Below are 23,964 nucleotides of genomic sequence, written 5' to 3' on the forward strand. Positions count from 1 at the left end.
AGAGGACAGGCAGGGTCTGAACGCTGTCAGTGTAACAATATCACTTATTCAAACCTGCCCAGAGGAGGTTAAAGGTGATAACAACTGCTTTGTCTCCCCTTCTGCCCGATCATGAACTTGAAAGTATCACTTGGATATTTCTGCATTTTCAGGACCATTCAGCACCACAATGTGCAGCACTTGGAAAAGCAGAACCCATCGAGCCACACAGAACCTTAGAAACACCTGGGATCCACTAATCAGGTTCTAATCAGAATCATCTTCCTCTTGTTTCTCCAAATTTAGCAGAACTGCTTCCAGCCGGCAACAGAAATTGTGTTTAATTGATTTGTTCACCCCTTCAAAGCCAGAGGGGACAAAGGGATCATCTCTGGTTCTCATGGAACAGGTCTTTACATTTCACCCAGCTCTATCTGTAATTAACCCTGTAACTGTACTGAGCTAATTTCTGTGGGGATGTTTTTGCAGCAGAGCTGATAGCCATCAGGAAACACTGCTGCCACTGACGGGCTCTTTTCATACTTAATCACTCCATTGTTCAAACATATTTAAATTTCAAATAAACCAAATTTGACTGTGGCCTCTGGCCACTGGCTCTCATTATGCTTTGTTTTGGAAGATCACAGAGCTCTGCAGCATCCACCATGCAGGTACACACAGGTTTTAAGCAGGACACCTCAATTCTTCCCTTTGAACACCAGCAGTTTAAGTTGTTAAAGCCTTTTATTGCACGATACTTTCTCTTCCTTGAGTCATCTTTCAGCTGTGTTCTGAACTCCTGCTGAATTCCAGTGGGTTTTTCAAATAACTAAGGATGTAAATATACTGAGTTCTTAAACCTGTCAATGAAGTCAAGTGCTAATTTTGAAGCTAGACTGTTAGTATTCAGGATTTTAAAATAATAATCCCACCACATAACTTCATAACGGCATTTTCTCCATTAAATCTATAGTTTTAGAGATGGAAACAAAAGTGTTTGACAAAACTGCCATGTTTTAGTTTGTCAGCATTTGCTTGCTCTGTGAATCATCGCCTTGTTTTTGCTGAGATTAGACAGCAAAACAGGTATTAGGTACTTGCTTCAGACTGCCTTATTTCCTTTCAAAAATACCTACACAACATCCAACACTGGATCAAGGTGCAACTGGAACAGTGCTAGAACATCTCCCAAACTTTGAACTGGCCTCCATAATTCAGATTTTTCAACTCAGCAATTCTGTGAGTAGCAGGATTAACAATGGCAGTTTTTCTGTGGCATTGGATATTATGGGTGAGTGACTTCACTATCTAAAAATGCAGGAGTGACTTCTGCTGTCTCCACTGATGCGAACAGGATTCAGACAAGCCTTGATCATGTGGATTCTGTGATGTGCAAAGTTCTGGGAAGGCAAATTGCAGCTTTTCCAGAAGTGGTGGGCAGAGTCTCCACCTTCTGTTGGGCTGTTTCCATGGAACTTGGAAGAATTTGCTTTGAAACCTCTCCACTTCTACCCAATTTGGTTGCAGTTGACTTGGAAGTTCAAAAGCAAGGCCAAAGTGGGCAAAAAACCTCACGTGCAATAAGATCCTCACACGCTGTGCTACCACACAATCCTTCACTTCCAGAGAAAACAGTAACTAAAGCTGACCTGCTATTGAGGTTCGATTCATTCATCCAACTCAAAGGAAATAAACAAACAAAAAAAGCCTTAACAGCAATTCCATACTACAAAAGCCACATGTGAATTCATCACCACCACAAAAAAAGCAAAAACTAAAATAAGTAAATAAACCGTTCTTCCTCCCATCCTGTGTTGAAACGACTGAGGACAACGTGTTCCTGGACAGTCCCCCTTGGGAAGGCAGGGAGAGGGGAAGGGAGCCAGGGAATCCACAGACAAAACAGGAATTAACTACTATGAAAGCATGTGGGGAGTCACAGGCCCTGCCATTACAGCCCAGGAATGCACGGGCAATTTGAAGTTAAATGAGGAGTTGCCAAAACAGAGTGACTCAGACACAGCTCTTGTCTTGCTTTCCCTCAAGTGCCTTGCTCTGAGATAAATTTAACACCTTAGCTGCGAGCAGATAGGTAATGCCAGCTCCTGAAAAATGCTTAAAAGTAACATTCAAAGCAAGCAGAGGTTTGCACAGGGAAAATCACCCAGGTGATGAATTGCAAGCAAAGCCTTTGGATACACCTTGTCCCTCAGATATTTTCTCACGTGTGTATTTGATGCTGTAGCAGCCACTTAGCAAACTAATCTACATCATACATTACAGGATCCAAAGTACTGTGCCAAAGCAGACATACATAAATATAGGAATTACTTTCATCCTTGACTTAACATGACAAAGCCATCAAAATACCTCACAGTTACCACAGCTTAAGGATAAAGCAAAAGTGTGACTGAGCAGTTAAAACTGTCACATTTGATGGAAGAGGCTCTAGAGAAAAGCCCCAGGAGGGCACAAACCACTCACACGTTCCCAGCTTTCAAATTTTTCTTCCTTTTCCATCTTTGTACACATTGTGCCAGATATTTTTGCACTGTTTTAACTGTAACACCACCAATGAATATTTGTTTTCATAACAGTTCAATATTATAATGAACTTTTAAACAGACTAAGCTCCCAAGTCCATTTTCTATCCAGAAAACGAAAACCTTAAAAAAACACAAGGACAATGCTAAAGGGAGAAACTCCTCTCTACACGTGAAGTTTCTTTTTCCCTTGGTTGCTTTTCAGAGCTCTGGAATGTAATCAGTTGACAGCCCTATGTCATGTTTACTTGCAGATAGGTTACATGGGTGGAAACAAATCTGACAATAATCTCCTATCAGCCTCTGCCTGTTCCAGCACCAAAGACCTTGGGAAGAAACAACAAAGCATGGAGTAACTTAACAGCCAGCTCTGTAAAACAGGAAATAAAGAGAAATAAGATGTCACTCGTGCACAGGAAGAACTTTGCAAAAAGGCCACATCAGCACCGTAAATTGAGTTTGCATCTTCTTGTGACCATATGGACGGAGGCCGAGTTCCAGCTTTACAGCTCAGCTCCAGAAGCAGCAGATTTGGCAGATTGTGATGAAGCTGTAACTGGTTAAATGAATGAAAGCACTTTTAATCCCTTGAGAAGGCTAAGGCCCCTTAGGTTGATAAGATTTTTATTTATTTATTTAAGATACAGCATCTGGTCCCTTCAGGGAAAAGCTGATGATGCTGTCAAAGCTGCTTCAACTTTTGGTACGGGCAACAGTTGTCACAGAAAGCAGATTTCTCTCTTTATTAACAACTTGGCTTTGTTTTGGTTGGGTAGTTCAGGGGAGTTTGTTTGTTTGTTTTTAAAATCAACTTTGCATTGGGCTCTTAAGAAATCCTAAGTGTGCAACACCAGGGCAAACAGGTTCTCTGGCCACAACTCAAACAGGAAACCCAAACTGGCTGAGCCTGAAAGTAATTTGTTTTCTCAATTGGTTTTCTGTTGTTCTTTTCCCAGCTGGTTTAGCACCGAGCACAGCACTTCCACGGGCACTTCTTGCACAGGAATTCTTATTCAGAGCAGGCTCAAATGCTGAAGCTGGAGCCTGATTTTCAGCAGAAAAATCAACTGCAGTTCTGGCAGTGTGTCATTAACCCTGGAGCGGCTGGATGAGGGCAGTGAAGTGCAGATTTCCACATCAATTTTCCTGTGTTACAGAATCCCCAAATACAAGATCAGGCTGTCCAGAGTTAATGTTCTAACTGTTAAATCACATCCAGATTCCAGAACATACATCATATGTTAAGAATGGAAATTATGCCTAATACAGAGCTCTTTGAATTACTCTTTGCATTAGTAACTCTTCTTTGGTTTAGCCCTACTTTTAATCCAGTAAAGATGCATCAGTGCACCAAACGAAAAGCTGAATGTGAATTACACATAATAAACCCCAATTCTTTGAAATACCTAACTTACCTACCTATATTTTCATCATTTCCACATATATCATGAGGTATTGTCAGGTTTTGTTAGTGAAAGGAAAACTGAGCACAAGCTTGCTGAATGTGGCTCAGATACACTGGGATTTGAGAGAAACAGATTTATCATGGGAGATTCCCAAGATAACAGAGCACAGGGTGCTGTTTCAATTAATCATCATGGAAGAGTAAACTACAGAAATCTAAAGGTCCTTTTCCACTACAACATCAATTTAGGGCTATAATACTTCAGTGAATACTGGTGTATCACTCTGTTTTGCTTTTGATTTGCTTTGACTCCTCCGGAATCTCAAAAAAGAGAACTCCTAAGACAACAGGACAATGGGAATTTCTCCACAATTATTACACTTCCCTTACGGGCATTGATGTCTACCATGAGTTATTTTTCTGATGTTTACAACTCAATTTAATGGCCTGGAAATGTCTTCTTCAAATTGAGGAGAAAAACCAGGAAAGGTTGTAGCTGATTGTTGTAAGTATTTTTCTGCAGGCACCCAGAGCTGACATATCCAATACCTTGAAGCACTGTCTGTTTTCATGTCAATGTCTTTTTAATATCCAAGGTCTTTTGGGAAAAGAGATTTTTCTGCCCCCTGAAAAAGCGAGGCTGCTTGTTTTGCCTCTTTTTATCTCTGTATCTATAGCACTGTTCAGCACAACCTCACATGAGATGCTCTGAGCAAGCCTGGTTTTGAGAATACACAGGTGATCACCTCACAGCTCTACTTGGTTTTTGCAGTGGAATTTGTTTTCTCTGACATTTCTTTTCTCTCTTTTTTTTTGCCCTCTGGAATATCTTTTCTTTAACTCTGAATAAGAGAAGCAAACAATCTGTATGTAACCATTACTCTTCCTAATGTATCTGAATTAAGGAAAGCTCATGTAGGGTACCTGTCTTCATAATCAAATAAATCAGGGATACATTCACTGGAAGCTTCCTTTATTGCTAACCCTTTATATTCTGAAGACATAAGTTCTCCTGTAGAAGTTTAGGAGGACTCTCATATGGAACCACTCAGCATTAATTCTAACTTCAAGTGTACAGAAGACTGGTGAAACCACCAGAGATCAAAGGAGAAAGAAAAAAAAGCCTAAGGCATCTTTTCTCTCCACACAAAACAATACAGGCCGTGCACTGGAGCTTTAATCACCTCCTCAAGATTTCTCTGCTCCTAACAGCCTTCAATCAAACCACCTCATCCCAGGAGTTTGCTGGGACAATGCAGAAGCAAACGTGAGGAGTGACAGCTTCTTTTCCTGGAGAGGAGCAGTATGAACATCTCCGCAGGAGCAGGAGAATGTTCCTACACAGCTGAGCTGCTGGGAAAGCCTGAAATTGAACCCAACATTTCAGGTTCAAACTTGTGCCCAATTTGCATCTGCGTAACACAAAAAGTTGAGATGTGAATTAGTAAACACTGGTGGAATGGCCTCTTGTTCCTTGCTAATCCAGACTGGGCAGACAAAAAGAGCTGTTAAGATTTTGCCTTTTTTGTTGAAGTTATCTAAAATCAGCCAGTTATCAACAATAAAAAGAAACTTAAATAACTTAACTGATCCACTCAAGGTAACTCCCATTAAGGACATTTTAGAAACCAAGTTAAAGGGGAAAAAAAAACCAAACAGATTGAAATACTTCAGTGTAACACTCCACACCCTGAGATCACACACGAAGATAATTAAGCTGAGACCATCTGATGTCCATTCTGGAATGAAATCTTGGCTGACTAGCTGTGCCTTACCCATCTATGAATCTGCCCTGTAGGACATCATTTTCCAATTAGCTGTTTTAACAGGACTCCCAAATGAGCTTTTGTCTATATGAATTCACTGTTCTGAGCTGCAGTTCTATGTGCTGGAGGCTCCCTGTTCTCATACTGTAATTCCCAGCAGTTGTTTTCCCCACGTGCCCATAATCACCAAAAAAACCTTCACAAAATACTCACAACAGTTGATAAAAGCTGCAAGGACTGATGGATGTTGCAGCACTGAGCCCCTCCAGCCCTGCAATGGTGTGGCCAGAGTGGAACACATCACGTGGCTGGGACACCGCACTGTCACTTACAGGGGAAATTCTGAGGTGGGACTGGCAATTTCCACCCAGCCTTTCACCCTCTTGTGTAACATATTACTGAAACGGGACTGCTGTGAGCATGGGGAGATGTGGAGCAGGCCAGGTGGATTTGTCCCTCGGAAGGAGCAAGTGACACAAGTGACAGGCAGGTCTTTCCCAACAACTGCTGTTGGTTGGAGGCTCTGAGGACAGTTCCCAGAATTACCCAGTGACGCCTCAGTTCTACAGTTCAGTGCTGAAGATGGAGTTCAGTGTCAGGGAAAAATATATTAACAGATGAATCACTTTTTCAGCCAAGCTTAGGATTATTTGAACTAACCTGGCCACTTAAGATGTTTACATCTGAATTATTATTAGACACGAGAGCAGAGTCTTGGATCTATTGGAAATCATTAGCATGGGATCCCAAAGGATTAAAAAAGAGTAAACAAAGATCCTGCCCCTTCAACATTCACATTCCTGAGTGTCTTATACTGGTATAGAAATTATAGTTATGCATCACCAACATACTGTGCTAGGGATTACCCCAAAACCTCAAACTACAATTTGATGACTCACGAGGAAGACTTAAGGCAAACAGAGGTAGTAGAGAGGATGAAATATTAAGTTTAACTTGTCCTACTTAACAATTTGGGACCTTATTATTATCAAACTGTGGCACTTAGGATATGCTGCTTCTGCAATTTGCAATAATTAGAACACAGGGAACGCAGAGTGATGCCTTCACAGCACCAGAGAATTCTCCCACCCAAAAGGGATATCCCAGAAAGGCTCTCAAAGGTCCTTGAGGAAAAGGCAAACAAGTGGTTAAAGCCCTGATGTTGTCTGGAGGACAACTGGGCTCAGTCTCTGACAGAAATAGCCAGGGATAAACCACAAATCTTTGTTTCCATTGGCACTCCAAGAAAACACATCTCAGCCCAAATCCAGCTGTCAGCCAACCCCCTGCCCTCACTTCACCTTTGTCTCCTTCCTCAGCTTGGCCCTGTGTTTTAAGCTCTTCCTAAACAGAAAGAGGAGGCAAATTCTTCCTTCAAAAATACAACAAACTTAATTAAAATATCAGCCCACCTTCATGGCAGGATTATTAGCTGGTGGGGCAATGCAGGACAAGCAATAAAGTCCAGGGGATTTTTTTCTATATAAAAAAATTACAGTAACCCCAGCAATGTTTCTATGCCAGGATACTCACACCTGCCTAATGGAAATGCTAAAATTATATCATAAATAAGGAAAGATTATATCAAATTAAGAGCGAGACAAATCTTCAGCTGAATGATTCACTCGAGTAAATCAAACCTAAAATCAGGTCTCTGTTACAGAGATCACAGATCTGGTGGGTATGCAAGGATCATTCCAGTTATATATGAACTCTACATAAATAGTCTTTAAATTAAGAATATAACATACGTAACCTACCAGCAGTTTTCTGATAATTATTTTTTAAAAATGTTAAAACTAACAGAGCAGTTCCCTTTTAAAAAGGTGAGATGATACACTGGCAGAAGCATTTAGGGGGCTGAATTTAAGAAGGGCAGTCAAGTAATGTGGCACATCCCCAAGAGCACACATAACTCCTGGCTGATCAGTGGCATTATGTGACTGCTTCTGCTCCTGCCTATCACCACGCAGGAACAATCAATTATTGAACTATTTTCTCTCTAAAGACACAGCCCTGGATGGGGCAGAAGACCTGCATGGAAATCTCACACGCCTGGTCTTTATTTAGCATGACTGGAGCTCTTGAAGATAAAGAGAGATAAGCTACAAATGTGTTGTTAAACACAATGTTGTGTTCTAAACAGTGGCAAAACATAATAGATTAAAACCTGCCAAAATAACCATTTTATCTTGGTACTGCCAAGATATTCTCACAGCATGCAAAGAGCTGGTTTACAGAAGACACTAGACAAAGAAAGCTAGAGCATAAATCTACGTTATCTTGGCCAAAGAAATGGCAGAAAAGCTTTGAATATTAGCAGAAGTTTCAAATAATCAATCAAAAGCAGACAGGGAAGTCTTACCAACACTCGATCTCCAATTTTGAGCTCCCGTTCTCCTTTCTTTAGCGATCCAGCTTCTGAGAGATTTGATATAGATTCACTGGCAGTTTTGGAAAGATTGCTAATCTGAGAAGGAGTTGTGTGTTCCTTAGCAGCAAGGGGGGTTTTCTGTGGAATTCCTGAAGGGGGGAGTGCAGCAGCGGATGAGGACACTGCACTGGCAGCTGATGTGGATGTCGGGGACGTGGCTCTCGAAGCGTGAGCTGTCTGGGTACCGTTGGCTTCGTCCTCTGTCACCACTTTCCGGGTCAGTTTGGACGGCCTTGTGAATATTCCCCTCAGGGGTTCACACTGGAAATAGCGAACTCCAGCCACGGAGCCATCGTTCTTCCCGATGGGCTCATCCAGGACAATCCCTGCCCACTGCCCCGGGGCAAACTGCGTCTCCCCCAGGAACTGGATGAAGCCAGGTTTGTTTCCGTTGACCCAAACGCGCTCCCCGACTCTGAAATCGTCCACAAACTCCTCGTGTGCATCTGCAGGGGCTGTGCTTGAGGTCTTCTCACTGGGAGCTGCCTTTTCTGCGGGAGCTGGAATCAAAGCACAATGAGAAACAATGGGAATCAAATACACTAATATTCCAAAGAGCATCATTACTTGGTTTCAGCATAACAATGTCTCTAATTAGGAGATCACAAATCCTAATTTTCCTGCATAAAAGCTGTAATCTCTAGAAAAAAAACCCTCAAAATCTAAGGACAGAGACACTGAATGCATTTAATGAAGGTTTTGATAAAAACCTTGTAAAAATCACCGGTGTGACGTTTTATCACGACAAGGTTTCTTTGAGGAAAATTGCTTGATTTCCAGTTAGTAACCTTTAGATTTTTTTAAAGTTCTACATGGAATTTTTTAAAATCAAAAATACAAGCAAAAATACATCGGTGTAAAAAGCAAAAATACTGTCTACTATAGCATTCAAGGTACTTCTCGTCAGAAGATGGGTAGGGAATAATTAAGATATTTAACTATTCCTTACCAGCAGCAACAGGTGCAGGCGTTTTCAGCAATGTACCCCCGTGCTTGATGGTCTTTGAAGGAGCCTTAAGTCCACTTGGTTTTAACATACTCATCTTTTTGCAATACCAGTGGTTATCCTCCTCGTCTGTAGCAACTATCTTTTTCCAAACATGGAGAAAATATATTGTTCAAGCTTTTTCAACTCTGGAATAAACCTGTATATAAAAAGATCAGACACGAGCAAAGATCAGTGTTAACTCCTGCAGAAGGGATTTCTATATGCACGCAATCTGTGTATAAAATGCATTAGAAAAAATGCTCTCCAGTAGGAACCAGCAGCATTTGCAACTCCCCATCTTTTGAAGGCCATTTCCTATTGAAACCTAAATCAGCAAAAGAACTCGCTTTGCTGAATGCTGCTGTATTTATCTTGAGATTTAAACTAAAAGGCTATTTTAAGAAAGAAAAACAAAGCCCTTAACAGCATAGCTAACATTACACATAGATTTAACTGCTGCACACACACAACTGTTTTCAGTCACATTTTTCCAGTGCTGCAACACCCCAGCAAAACCAACTCGAGACCAGAGAAACAGCAGCAAGAGAAAATCAAGGCAGCCAGGAATTTCAGGATAAAAGGAGAAAAGCTTCTAAGAGATTGGAACTGAAAAGCTTAAATTGTTTAAGAGTTACATGATGACAACTGAAAAGCAAAGAACACCTCAGCTCCCTGTGACCTCAGATCACAAGATACGCTGGCTCGCAGTCCCCACCAGTGCCCCAGCTAAGAGGAGGGACTCTTCCCAACGTTGCTAGGATAGAACTTGGAAGCCAGCTCGAAGCTTTTCAGGGAACTGTGTTTTGCCACAGGAGGCATCCTCTTTCTGATTACAAAAGCTTCAGAAAGGCTTTTTCATCTCTAATGAAAAATCTGTATTTTTTTACCTCGAATGCGAATTCAAAGCCGAACTTCAAGGCGACTGCTGTCCCCCCCTCTTCAAAGGAATAAACTATTCCGTGTGAACACAGCTTGGCTTTGTGCTGACTTTCATATGAGGCACTGCCAGAACAGCTACATCACTTAAACAGCAGCAGCACACACCTAAACAAAAACCTGAAGGGGAAAAGGAAACGGGCAGGCAGCGAGTTTGCTCAACTGTTTGCTCAGAACACGTCAGACAAGAACTACAAAGCAGGTCTCAGTCCTGCCCTTTACTCAGCGCTCTGGCACCCGGCAGGACAGAAAGCTGGGCAGCTGCAGCCTCCCAGAGCCCAGGGGTGCAAACCCAGTTAAAGGTAAAACAAACCTGCCAGGAGAGACAGCTCTGCTGCAGCACGGAGCACTAAGGAGAATAAACCAATCCTGTCTTTATGTACCAGGCTAAGATTTATCCCTTCTGTATTATGAATTATTAATCAGCGTTTCTAAAAGTCAATTCACTGCTTTGTGAACCTAAACACTAAAGTGAAATATTCCTTATGCTATTTCAATACCTGCCATGCCAAATCCAAGGCATTTTCTAAGTCTGCAACTTAAAAAGCATGAATTACCGCCTTGGAGGTAATTGTGTTTGCCTACAATTTAAGTTCTACTCCACAAAAATGATGAAATGCTGGCAAGATTTCTGAACCTTTTTTTTTTTTAGTGTTGCCAGAAGTTTGTCACCCACCTGCCTGCAGAGCTGACTCTGCATCGCATTTCCTTATTTTTCCTTTTAGAAATCTTCTAAAACTGCACTTTGATCTTACACACCAAGGGCCTGAAAAGCCTTCTTTTCTCTCTCACAAATGTGCTCCCCTCCTCAGGCTACAGGCCCTATTCCCTCCTCCCCAATTCCAGAATCTCTGTGCTCACCTCCCTTACCTTCCTCAACGCATCAAAATCCATGAAACAGAGAAACTGTCCAAGACAAAGGATTCATTTGGTACAAATACAGAAACAGGAGAAGCCTCATGGTCAGTCCTTTTCGGTCCACAGTCAGTGCCAAAGACCAAACTGATGGGAATTTTGGCCAAGGGAAGTTCTCCTTAAGGAAGATTTCTCCTAGAGCCTGGAAGCGCTCCCCAGCACTCTGCCATCCTTTTCCATACATCACCTTTTTCTGGCCCCCAAAGACCATTCCAGCACCGCCACAACTGCATTGTGCAAGGACAGGTATAGCAGGGGAAAGCACACACTACATTACCACCCAAATTAGACTTTGCCAGTTTCAGTTAATTATTTATTAACAGGTGGTTAACGAGCCTCTGCTGAGCAGAAAGTTAGAATGTTCCACCACTGCATTTCTTGGCTCAGGGTACTCATTCATAGCTTAATCTTGCTCTCCAGAGTCAGGGGTTATGTATTTGTTGTGTCATTTGCTTTTCTCAACACACAGGCCTTCAGCTAGGCCAGAAGTAACACAATCCCTCATGTCCTGGTTTCAGAGTTATTGAAATTGTAGCTTAATTCGGATAAAATAAAAGCTAAGATTATAGGCAACACTTTTGGATAAATGCCTCACTGCAATAGTTAAAATGCAGCATTTGGTCTGAGGGACAGGGCCTTTGGAGCAGCATTGCCTAATGGAGCTCATAAAACACATAAATTTGCATCAAGTGATTTTAAGCATTACACACTCCAACATATCCTAACAGGCTCCAGATGTCAATGATCTCATTTCAGATCTCATAAAAGACAGCAGCTCACTGCTTGTCTCAATTTGTACTCTCCTCCCTTGAATCTGTCTCAGCTCTCCTGAAAAAGGAGCCCTGTAACCAAGAGGCAAAAATATTACTGTGTCCCAAAAAATCCTATCAGGAACCTAAGGAAAGGTCCAGAAAGCCTCTGATAATCTATTCCACTGAAGTCTTCTACCAGTAACAAAACTGAGCATAAAAAGAGATTTTAAGCACAGACTTTGCACTTGTGCCATTATTGGAAATATATGACTACACACAATGTGAATTTTAACTGATTATTGATATCCATATTTTAATTTACCTTTTAAAGACATCTAAGTATTGCACGGATCAAGCAACAAGTTGGGAACCACTGGTTTAAGTAAATAAATCCTACTAATGAGCCATGTGGTAATAGATATGAATTCCGGTATCAAGCTGATATTAAAAAGAAATAAAACGTAGCCACATAATCACAAAATTACAAAAGCAGAGTATTTTCCAACCATCAAAAAAGGAATTCCTATAATAAAAAGAAAGCAGCTGTTCAACATTCCTTTCAAGACTATTTTCAACAAATAGCACCCCAAAAAGAAGTAAATTAAAAAAGAACACAGGGAGAAAAGCCTCAGGTCACTCTACTTAACCCCATAGTCATGACAAGAATTTAGGAGCACCAGTGGAACCACAGAATAGTTTAGGTTGGAAAAGACCTCTAAGACAATTAAGTCCAGCTTTTCCTAGTTCTTCAAAACACTTCAAATTAAAAAGATTAATATTTAACTTCATTAACACCATTAATAGACTAAATACCGCTGGAAAACGCCTTGCAATGCCGATGCATTTCCAAGCTCACAAAGAGAATACTCGATTTGTTAATTGTGCTTTGCGAAACACGTAACAGTCACATTAAAAGATAAAGAGTAAATATTCTAAAAGGGGTTTGTAGAGCAGATGACTGCTGAAAAATCTCTACAAGCAGAGACCATCACATGCAACCCCTGTGGCAGTCAGTAATAAACACCTAGGAAACAAATTCCCACACCATGAAGAAAAGGTAAAATGACCAAAATAAATCAGAAAATCCTTTTGTGGAAAAGCTAAATGGAAAATATATTGCAAAGACCACCATGATGCAGTAATTACACCTTCCTGAGAGAAAAACAAACTCAGCACAAGAAGCACTGTTTGAAATCTCTGCCTGAACAGCATTTCTTAAATACCTGTTTCATACTTGTCCAACTGCTGCTGCCAAGCTTGAAGGAGCTCATGAATCATTCCTCAAATATCTGGAGTTTGGAGAAAATAACTTGGAATTTTGAACCTGGAAAGATTTCCAGACCAGTCCATGAGTTACTCCAAGAGCTCTGACCCTACACAGTTATGAACATAACTCCTAAAATTATTGCAGTCTTAAAACTAAAGCACATAAACATGTTCTCTATGATTCAGATCTAATTCCTACAGCTCCAAAAGCTGTATTTGCAGACTCCTGGGCTGTTATTACCCTCCTGTAAAAAGTGAGTACATATACTTAAAAAAATCACTTCATAGTTTTAGTTGAATTGATCAACTTTTGAAATTCATACCCGATTTAAAAATACAACCCTATTTTGGCTATGAACAAAATCAATGCCTTCTCCTTGCACTGCTCTTTGCTGCTTGCTACCTCTAGGAGAATATTTCGTTGTGTGCAAGAAGGAGCCAGATTAGAGCCAAACTTGCGGAAGATTCTGAGGGGAGTAATTCCTGCACAGCAGGTGCACAAACTGGCCAGACTGGGACATGCCCACCAACATCCTTACAGGAACAATTCTGGATGAAGGGGGCACAAGAGAAGCTGAATCCTGGAACACAAATCTTCCTAATCCCGACTCTCCCTCTGCTGCATTCTGGGTCTGCTGGAGAAATTTCTTACCGGGCACCCAAAAGGTCCGAATAACCACTCTGCAAGCAGTGGATTACATTTACAATGAAATATTCCAGAGCACACAATACCCACTGTAAATGTCTCACTCAGCTTCAAGGCCAGTCCTGTACAATTACAGGCAGCTAAACCAGAAGGATGGATTTGGAAGCCCTCATGCATTCACTTTACAGAGCTCCTCTGGAGTGATGCAGCACTCTCGGTGTTCCTGGCCACTCACTACTCAAACACAAACCGTCCTGGAGCAATGAACTCACATCCAGGTCTCTCTGCATCGATCCACTGAAGCCAGACACTGAAAAGGCAAATGAACTTCTCTCTGACCCTCAAGCTCCTGACTTACTGCAAATTCCATGTGTTTTGTCAGCTCTGATGCATTTATTGAATGGGCAGCAAGTTCAGACTGAAACACGCCAGAAAGCACCGTAGGCATTTGTTAACAAAGAGAGGCACAAACAGCAAATCGTGGTGGGACTGAGGTAACACCCACTGCAGAGTTCACTGAAACCAAACTGAGCTTCTGAGCATAGCTCAGGGATTTAACTGCACTGCTGAGAGATTACACTGTGGAATTAGAGAAATCTTCATGTATCAGTCACATTGAAACGAATATAATTTAAGAAAGAATTTATATATAAAACAGAATTTAAGATTTCAATACAAGAAGTGTTGGCATTTGGAAGTCAATATTTGATTACTCATTCAACACACAGCAATTAGAGAAACGGAGCATTTAAAAACACGGCTTCAGTTTCATTTTGTCTTCCAGAAACCATTGATTTTTATGTCAATTAGTCAAGTAATGTTATGATCTGAATACAGCCTTCAGATACACCACTACGAGGAGAAAAGACATTATTTAATTCAGTGTTCGTTATGTCAAGTGCCATGAAAACATATTTATTTGGGTTACTAGCCTCTGCTTAGTGCCAACATCAAAACCTGCGGGCTGGTACCTGCCCGTCAAATCAATCTTTTGTACCTCACCTTTAAAGGTAGAAAAAAATTGCTTTTATAACTCAGCTGATCAGCTAGAAAATAAAAAAAGAAATCCAGGCCTTTCAGATCTGTTGGTTTGCAGGCACTGAACAGGAAATCAACATTTTGTAAGAAAATAAGTAAGAAGATCTCATAACTTACACAGGATCCTTATAACGTTCTGCTTTCCAGCCCAATCCAACATAACCAGCACAGGAATTCCAGAGGCAAACCCTTCCCAAAGGCAAACATCCTACAGGAACCTCAAAGCCACAGTTTCTTATATTCTACTTTTAACATAAATATCAATTTTTACTAATTATGACAGACTCCTGAAGAAGTGCATCTTTACTCAATTTAACCAGGCATAACTATTAAATTGACAGAACAAAAGCCATTCTTGCTCTGCTGAAGTGCCCTCACAGTAGCTACCAGGATAACTCCAGGAAATTACTGCTGCACGCAAGTTTCAGTAGGGCTTTAGTCTAACCCAAACACAGTTTGCTTTTGCTGCCATAATAACACGAGCCCAAAGCCTGCAGGAATTTGGGAAGTTTGCCCACTGGGATGACACAGCTCCTCTGACAGCGGCACTGATGTGATGAACTCAACCTGAAACAAAGAGTGGCAAAAACCAACAGAAACTGAAACAGAGCTGTCCTCTCAGTGGCAGAGGGCCTGAAAAACCGTCCCACTGTTTTCCAGGGCACTGGCTTAGGTAACCATTCCTTAGTCTGAGGCAAGCAGAGTGTGATCAGTGAGACAGGAGCACACAGGGATCCCCGGAGCAGTCCCGGGGCTGTAACACAAACACTCTGCCTCGTCATCACTCATCCTGCACCCAGGGCTAAGGACATCCCCAGAAATAGCTCCTGGGTTTTTCACTCCTAAGAGCAAATCCCTGTTTCCTTAGGATCTCAGAGATGCTCCCTCTGTCTGGTACACTGAGAGGGACTGGGGAAGAATGTTTGGGAATCCCAAAGTCACACAGCGCTGTCCCTTGTTAAGCACACGAACCTACAGCTCAACCAGCAACTTCAGATTTATTTCTTAACTGGAATCAATAGTAGAAGTTGTATTTCTGTACCACAGAGGTGGCTGGAACTGTTCTCCACGTGAGTTCACAAATCCCAGGGTATTCAGAACCAAAGGTTTCTAGATCATCCCTCAACATCAGCTAGGCCTGCACACAAATCTATATTTCTCCTTTGATTTTGACCTGCTGGGTAATTTCAACTAAATAAAATAAAAGGCAGGAGATCTCTAACAAAAATCTTATTCCTACAAGTTTCACAGAAGCAGGCAAACCAGGAGGAGGGAGACTTGAGTTTAGAGAGTTTTGAGTTTCTCCCAGTACCTTTAGGACAACTGATTTCTGAAGCAATCTTGCCATCAATACATTTGATAGCTGCAGGTTACCAGTTTGTTTGGGATAATATATAACTTGAACTTAATAATGTTAGGAAGGCAACCATTATGAGACCCAAATCCAATGCAAATTTAGTTTAGGGAATTGCTGAGTTGCTAAATAAGATACAAGGATGTTTTTCTACCTTGGGAAGTGCAGGATATTTGCTGGAAATTGTATAAACAGGATTCTCCAAGCACACACCAAGGAAAGGGAAAAGGTGGGGTGAATTCCTTTAACTCAGAAACTGGACTAAGAAGAAGATGAATCAGATCAAAGATAGTAAGAGGCTTACGACCTGAAACCATCAGTCAGATATTACAGCACTGCTATTAGGAAGGTAATTCATCAAAGCTTCAGCTCTGCTTATGGATTTTAATTCCGCATCAAGGCCATTTTAAGTCACCCCATTTTATCATTCTAGAACTTGCTATGCACATTCAAATTCCTAAATGCCTCAGGATCCTCAGTAAAGAAACACTGAAACACAGACTGTTGAGCATGAAGCACAAATGAGAAGATGTCTAAAAAACTATTTTGGGCCAGCAATTTGTGAGTAATTTTTTCTCAATCTATTGCTATTTCAAACACAGCCTGATCAGTCTTTTTAAAAAGATTCTGCCTATCTTTAATTAATCAGGAAGAGCTGATAATTGTTAATATGATGCAAACTCTAACACTTCAAGTTGCCACTGTGCACAGATTATAAAAACATTGCTGCTCTGGTCTATTAAAAGATCAGAAAGCACATGATCCTCCCTCCCCAGCACATCATTCCCTACAGAAGGAGTCAAGGATTGAGGAGTAGAGAAAGTTTCCAACTAAGTAAGTAATTGCCTTCTCTTCTGGTTAGCCCATTATCATTATTTACTAATTTTCCTACATTTTCCCCAGGAAATTCTTGTCTTTCTCCAAAGACCTCCATTTCAATAAGAAAAGTTTGTTTGACTGTCCACACTGACTTCTGTTGATGATAATGCACTTCGGCCATCCCAGTAAGTGCAATCAGTCAGGATAAAATGATGACTTCGGACTAGCACAGTCTCAAGCTTAAGTTATTTGGGATCTACAACTTCAAATTTGAGAAAGAAAATAGCATCTCCCGTCATCCTCAAACCCCAAAGCATTTCAAGGCACAAAGGCTTCTCCCTAATACAATTACAACCAAAGCAGCTGAAACAAAGATGCTGCTTTTTATAGCAAGGACTTAATTTTGATAGACTTGGGTGAAACTGTAACTGTTTCACGCTGGCTGAAAACATCAAGTCAGCTGTCTCTTTTCAGCTCTCCGTGTTCTTAGCCTTTGAAATTAGCACCATGACTGCTGCACGGCTGGCAGAGAGGACAAGTACAAATTCAGAACTTAGATAAATATTGCTGTGATTGAGTGGATGCTGCTGCCAAGCAGAGCAGCAGAATGAGAGTGTCAAATAAGCTGATTCTATACAATATTGAGTTTCTCTCTCTGCCTTGCAATTTCCCCTCATAATAAGCTAAAAATATAGACAGTAAGGTTATAAAGACCAGGGAAAACAAATATATTTTAATGGTGGTTCTTCTGGAAACAGTGAAAATGTGTCTTATAAATTAAACTACTGTATGGCACTATTCTTATGAGTTTGTACAAATAATTAGACGTTCCACGTGGAAAAACTTAGATGGGTGTTCAAGCACAAACTTGCACAGCCTGTCCTTAGATGCATCTCCTGAATCCTTCACAGCCTTTTGGGGGCCAGGAGCCAGATTTGTGGGTTATTTCTAAGGGTCAGTCAGATACCAGCTTCACTCTGCAAAAACAAATGGATGTGCAGGACAGACACCTGCACAGGCAGGAGGTGTTTAAATCACCAGGGAGCTGCTGACAGAGTTCTGCTGGCCAACACCAAGGAAATGGTTGCTCCAGCAGAAACTGGCATGGGGCTGAGGGCAGCTGAGATTACAGCTAATGCAGTATATAATTGCCTTTCATGAAATAACAAAACACCATCCATCTGAGGCATTTCCAAACATGCCGCTCCAATAAGGATTCCAGTGAGTTACTCTTTATATGTGCCAGCAGAGCCAGTAGTCCCTAAGGAATGCCAAAGGATTAAACAAGAGCTGCATTCATTCATGCTTGTCATGTTCAAACATTAGAAAACTTGCATTCGACATACAGAGTTAACATTTGACCCGAGTGTTTTAGAAAGAGAAAGAAAAGCAGCTCTGAAAAATCATATTGGCAAGGCAGAGTTCTCTATTTCTTTTTAAGGAGGATCTATTTTGATATATTCTCAGTCCCTCCCAAGAAAAACTTTTAACAGGGCTAAAAGGATAAAGGGAGGAACACGAAAGGAATTATGCAATGTGCCCAAGCTGAGTAAATAAAGGCTGTCTTGGGTATCCACAGTCAGAAGATGGCAAACAGATCCAACCTGAAAGTCAGACAGGAAATCTTCAGGAGCTCTAGGAAGTCGTAGCAGCCAGCAGAGAGATCCCTGCTCCTTCCTAAAGTATAATCACATGAGGAAAGAGGCTGCTGTTCCCTAGAGAATACATCTGGAATGAGCATACAGGACAGCTGGTATTCTGCCCTCCCTAGAAAGCTGAGATCTCCTCTTTAAGGGAAACCATACAAATTATGTAAAACTCTTTTTTTTTGCCAAATAAAATCTCCCTCTTGATCCCTAAAGATACAGATATTTAAGGTCACATTTCCAAGCTTTCCTGCTTCAGACAACTCATCCCTCTCCCTTCACTACTGCACAGAAGGCTTTAGTGCACCGTAGTACAGACAGAAAATCTCCCAGCAAATATACAAGGACTGGGAAGGAAGAGAACCCTGAAATCTTGTCATTTTACAGCACGAACTAACAATCCTCAGCATGTAAAAAACGAACAGTTAAACCCTCCTTGGAATAAGAAATGCTGCTGTGGGTGGAGGGGAGGTGTTTACTTTTCCTCCACGGTATCTACTTTGCAATCTTCCTACTCTTGCAGCAGGTGCACATGGACACACTTCAGGAAAACCACTCTCTGTCATCGCTAGTTTCAAATTTACATTGCATTCAGAATGCGTATTTCTGTTCTTTCAGTAAAATACTTTGCAAGGCAGCCGGCATCAAGGCACTTCCTCTTTTGTACCTCTTTTTCTTTCCTCTTCCTACGTGTCAACACAAGTATCACATGTTTTAAAACCCTTCTACTCAAAGATCTCAAAGCAACCTGTGAACGTCTATAAAACCCTGCCCATTCAGCACAGTAGGTAGGTGAAGGGGTGGGGAGGAACAAGTCTTCATTTCAAAGTCATACTTTAAATCACCAACATACACAATCACAGAGTAAATTTTCCTCCCCATGCTCTATTTTGGAAAATTTCTTTGGTGTTGCCTTTTGTTTATATTTTGAAAAATTATTTAAAGCACGGAATCAGAGCCAAGACGAAAGGGAAATGTAACTCTTGATTTTTTTTTTTTTTTATGCAGCAGGAGCCACATTACCCTGTGAGTAACAGCACCAATTACCTTGTGCCCCGTGACAGCTATGGCACAGAAAAGGGAGCACTGCATGGCCTGAGGTCCAGCACGGTAGCGGGAGCAGCAGGGGCCTGGAGCAGCGCCTGTGCCTGGGAATCCCGCAGCTCTGACACTGCCCAGAACATGGCAGCAAACTCTGCTCAGCCACCTGAGGGGATGCCAGAGCAGCTCACCTGGAAACCAGGAGCTTTTATAACAACGCGAGGAAGGGGAACGGCCATTAAAAAAAAAAAAAAAAAAAAAAATCAAAAATGCCAAGGGAGATTATTAGTAAAATATCCCGATGTAAATGCAGGATGCTGGGAATTGCGGGTCAGCACTTACCAAGGAATATAAGGACTACCCAGACCTCTTCCCTCAGAATCAGCCGCTCAAGCCACCGCTAGACCCAGCGCAGCGCCGCAGCTTCGCCGGGCGAGACTCGAGCGGAGGCTGCGATCCAACCGTCGCGTCCCCGCTCCGGACAACCACCCCGCGGGCTGAGGGCGACGAGGCCGCCCCGCTGCCGCTCCGCGCCGGCCCCGCGTCCGCAGCGCCCCGTCCCGCCGGGGCTCGGCCGGGCCCCCACCGGAGCGGCGCAGGCAGCACGTGTGGCGGCCGCTACCAGCCCTCAGCGCCCCGCCGCCCCTCACGGCCCCGCCGCCGCGCCGCGAACCCCTCGCCCTCAGACCCGCCCAGCGCGGCGCCCGGACGGGAAGCGCGGAGGCCCCGAGGCGCGAGGCGGCGGCCGCGGCTCCCCCCGCCCTCAGGCGCCGCCGCGGCCCCGCGCGCTCCTCAGGGCGGCCCCCCTTTCCCCGGCCCCGCCGCCTCACCGGCCCCGCTACCGGCGCAGCTCCCGCCGCCTCCTCCGGCTGCGGCTCCCGCTCCCGTTCCTGCTCCCGCTCCCCCTCTGCAGCGGCGCCGCCCCGGCTCGCAGGAGGCGGAACGGGGCGGGCGCAACGTCTGCGCCCGCCGGGGCGGGGACTGCACCAGCGGCACCGGCCGTGCCCCCGAGCTCCCCGCGCCCCCTCCTCTCTCTTTGTCCGCACCCCCCCCGCTTTGTTCGCCCCGCGGCAGCCGCAGCTGGCGGGAGGGAGCGGCTGTGCCCCGGCTCGGGGGGACCCCGCCGAGCCCGGTGGTCCCGGAGCCGCCGCTGCGGCACAGCCCGGCTGGGTGGGAGGGGGAGAGGGTGGGCACAGACGGGGAGGTGTGAAGCACATCGCTCTAGTGGGTGAATAACTTCACTGTCTGCTGCTTCGCTCCATTTTCCTTTTGTCCTGATGCCCAGAAATTTATCATGCAGAAATTGATCATCCCAAAGCACTGAGTATTTTTTTTTTATTTTCATTGTGTTTGTGAAGCAACACATTGGAAGCTGGCGTTGTCCCATTGCTAAAGTTTAAACAGCTGGAGCAGCAGCTCCAACACCATCATCACCTGAACACTGATTTTCAAGGCTGAATCGAACAGCTCTGCTCCACTTCTTCCTCTCTTATAAACAGGCAGCAGAGCCCAGCCAGAGCTGGCCCATCACTGCTGAATTCCTCACAAAGCAGATCTCAGTTTGCAGCCTCATAGCTTGTTTGGTTTCTGCATGATGCCATTCGAACAAAAGGGTGATGAGAAAGCAGTTCCATTGCTGGGGACTGATTGCAATTTGTGTTTCATTTTAGCTTCGTTCTTTGGCACTAATCCAGCAGGGTAAAGCACAAAATAGTGTGATGAACTCCCCCATATAATAGGTTTCAACAACATCAGCATTTAGCAATGTTTGTTAGAATTTTACTTCCTAAATGTTAAACAGAATCTCTTACCATGGGCATTATATGGTGAAACAGATACTTGAATCCATGTACAGCCAGCCCTCTTTCTCCCTGCAAAATCTGATAAAAGTTTCGCTGATTAAGGACTTTGGGATTTAATCACTGAGTTGTATTTAGAAGTGCAGAGCCAGCAAAGGATCGCTTTAAAAACCCCACAGCCCCTCGCTATGGAAGAAATCCCTAACACAAAAACTTCAATAAAGGTAGAAACTGGAGAGTTGTACTAACTTTACAGAACACTTGCCTAAAATACCTGCTGGCTTGAGAGCTGCAGTGGTGAACCTCTGTGCTTCTTTCTGGTGGTCCAGACTTGAGCTTTCTCTGTTGATCTGATGCTAACGTAGAATGGGTTTTTCTCTAAGTGTACCCATCATTCTCCATCATTAATTTGATGTTTTGTCTCTCAGTTAATTTGCCACCATGTAAGTCCATCTCAAATGCTCGCAGTTCAGTGCACAGCATTAAAATTGTATAAGCAGTCTCAGACTGATGCATCTAGGACACAGCACAGCAACAAGACAGCCGAAAGATGAAAACTAGAAGTTGCAACTTTGTGCTGTTATTGTAGAACTTGTCATCATGTGGAAGCAGTAGGGAAATAATGGATAAAATATGGTTTAACTGTGCAAATAGTTTGCTTCCCTCCCGTGCAAGGCTACGGTAACAATGTCCTGGACTGAGGCAAGAAGTGAGAACGTCACACAGATCAAGGGAACGTGCCACTGTTTTTTCCAGTAACTTCCTACTGAGCAGACTCGGCTTCAAGATCCCATAGTCCTGTAGGGAGAAAAAAAAAGAGAGTTTGTTATCCATTCTTTGAACAGAATCAACTTCATACCATGAAAATGTAGCTCTGGAGCAGCTGTAACTTCAGCTCATCCCGGCTGGAAATGGTTGACAGCCTCTGTGTAACAGTCTGCACCAGCAGGGCAGGGCCAATTTGTAGGAATCATTGTAATAAAAGATCCTGGTATTATAAACCACACTCCTATACAGGATTAGATATCATTGAAGGCCAGAATATCTTTGATTGCAGCCCTAGTGGCTCTGTTTTCTGAGCTGCATGATCAGATCAGTCAAGCAGTAATATATAGGCATTTTCATAAGTCCGTAAGAACAGGAATTGCTGGATGCTCCAGGGAAATTCAGGATGCCAACATAACTACTGGCATCCTGGCCACAAGTACAAGGCTCCCTTCAAAATTAAAATTGTTCTCAATAATGTGGGAACACCAGTTGCAGTTGTTTCTGCCCTTTTTCAGATCTGTGAAGGGTCCAAGGTTGTTGACGCTTTCTAAAGAGCTAAAATGTTGCCCTTTAAAAACTGAATATAAGGACTTCCTGACTGAAGAAATCCATTTTTCTATTCAATGGGATGTATTCACTCAAGTATGAGAAATTTGAGTAAAGATTTTTTTTTTCCATCTGAATGATCTCTTCAATATGCACATCTGGCAATCCCTATACAGAACTGATGGTCACATCTGCTACAGAAAAGGCAGCTAATTGCTTTTTTTTTTTTTTAAATCTCAGAAGTGCTGCTTCAAAAATCCCAGCACTTACACTACTATTTTCTGTAGTTTCTTTTCTGTAAAGGCTGAAGAAGTCTTTTCACTGCTAATGTACTTACTGGTTCCCTTCCCCAGGTCAGCCAGCCTACCCAGCAGCAATAAAAGAAAAAGCTGTCCAAAACCCCATTTTCTTAGGTGAGCTACTCAAGACAAGCTTTCATCCAATTTTACATTATTTGTTCTACCTAAAATGGATAAAACAACAGAGAACAGTATTTGAACCAATTAAAAAAGAATCCTTTCTGCATTCTGGTTTAAACAAGATACTTAAATTAACAATAATGTTCCTCTTGATGAGTGCTTCATTTCCCTGATAACTGAGAAGCCAGTCTATTAATAAAGATGCAAATCATTCTAGCACTTATGTAAATACCAATAAAAGCTGAATTCTCACCTACAGCGAACCAAAGCAAAAGGATTTTGTTTCTGTTGAGTGCTGAATCCTAAAGAAAGGGTAAATAAATGTTCATTCAGTCATGGGTGACAACTAAACACGTGTTGCAAAAAAATCTTACGTAACACCTCCGCTGCTGCAGTTGTCCGAAGTCTCGAAGTGCCCAATTGCCATGCAGTAATTACCACGTCATTAAACCCATCCTGTTTTCAAGCCTGTCCAGGAATCACGACCAATTCCTCCCCCTGCCACATCCCCTCCCACCCCCCAAAATGTAGCAATGACTGTGCACTGTATTCTTGGGAGCAGCATCGACTTCCAGTGGCATTTCCTTCCCAGGGGCAGCGCAGCCAAGGCACAGACCGAGGTGCTACGGGGTTCCATGGCAACTGAAACACTTCCATTATACTGGAGCTTTTTCCTCCCCTTCGTTTTTCCCTTCTTTTTTTCCCCAGCTATGCTGCCTCACAGAGCCTGCAGTGAAATAATTATTTTTAGCAGCCACGAATGTCTTTCAGATATCTTCTAGAATCCCAGTTGTTTCTCTTTGCTTGACGTTTTGAGCGATGTGAATTGGGTTATAAAAATTTAAAGCCAGAAATTCGGATCTTTTAAAGACACAACTTCTCACCTGACTGATACCCAGAATAT

The 23,964-nt window shown here is 42.7% G+C and overlaps 1 protein-coding gene across 3 annotated transcripts in view; it reads right to left on the minus strand.

Annotated features, from left to right (window-relative positions):
• The window catches only part of CLIP1 (CAP-Gly domain containing linker protein 1), a 50,792-nt gene extending 40,621 nt beyond the window's left edge, over positions 1–10,171 (minus strand). For 2 of the 3 annotated variants that reach the window (XM_040080758.2, XM_058422828.1), the window contains exons 1-3: positions 10,003–10,171; positions 9,077–9,272; positions 8,059–8,627 (exon numbers count right to left, since the gene is read on the minus strand). In XM_040080758.2, the coding sequence (XP_039936692.1) occupies positions 8,059–8,627; positions 9,077–9,170 (663 nt within the window). In that variant the 5' untranslated portion in view covers positions 9,171–9,272; positions 10,003–10,171. The remainder of the gene's footprint in view (positions 1–8,058; positions 8,628–9,076; positions 9,273–10,002) is intronic. The other variant, XM_058422829.1, reaches the window with a different exon arrangement.
• Between the last annotated feature and the right edge of the window lie 13,793 nt (positions 10,172–23,964).

Source organism: Hirundo rustica, chromosome 17 (assembly GCF_015227805.2).
Source record: "Hirundo rustica isolate bHirRus1 chromosome 17, bHirRus1.pri.v3, whole genome shotgun sequence".
Taxonomy (NCBI): Eukaryota; Metazoa; Chordata; class Aves; order Passeriformes; family Hirundinidae; genus Hirundo; species Hirundo rustica.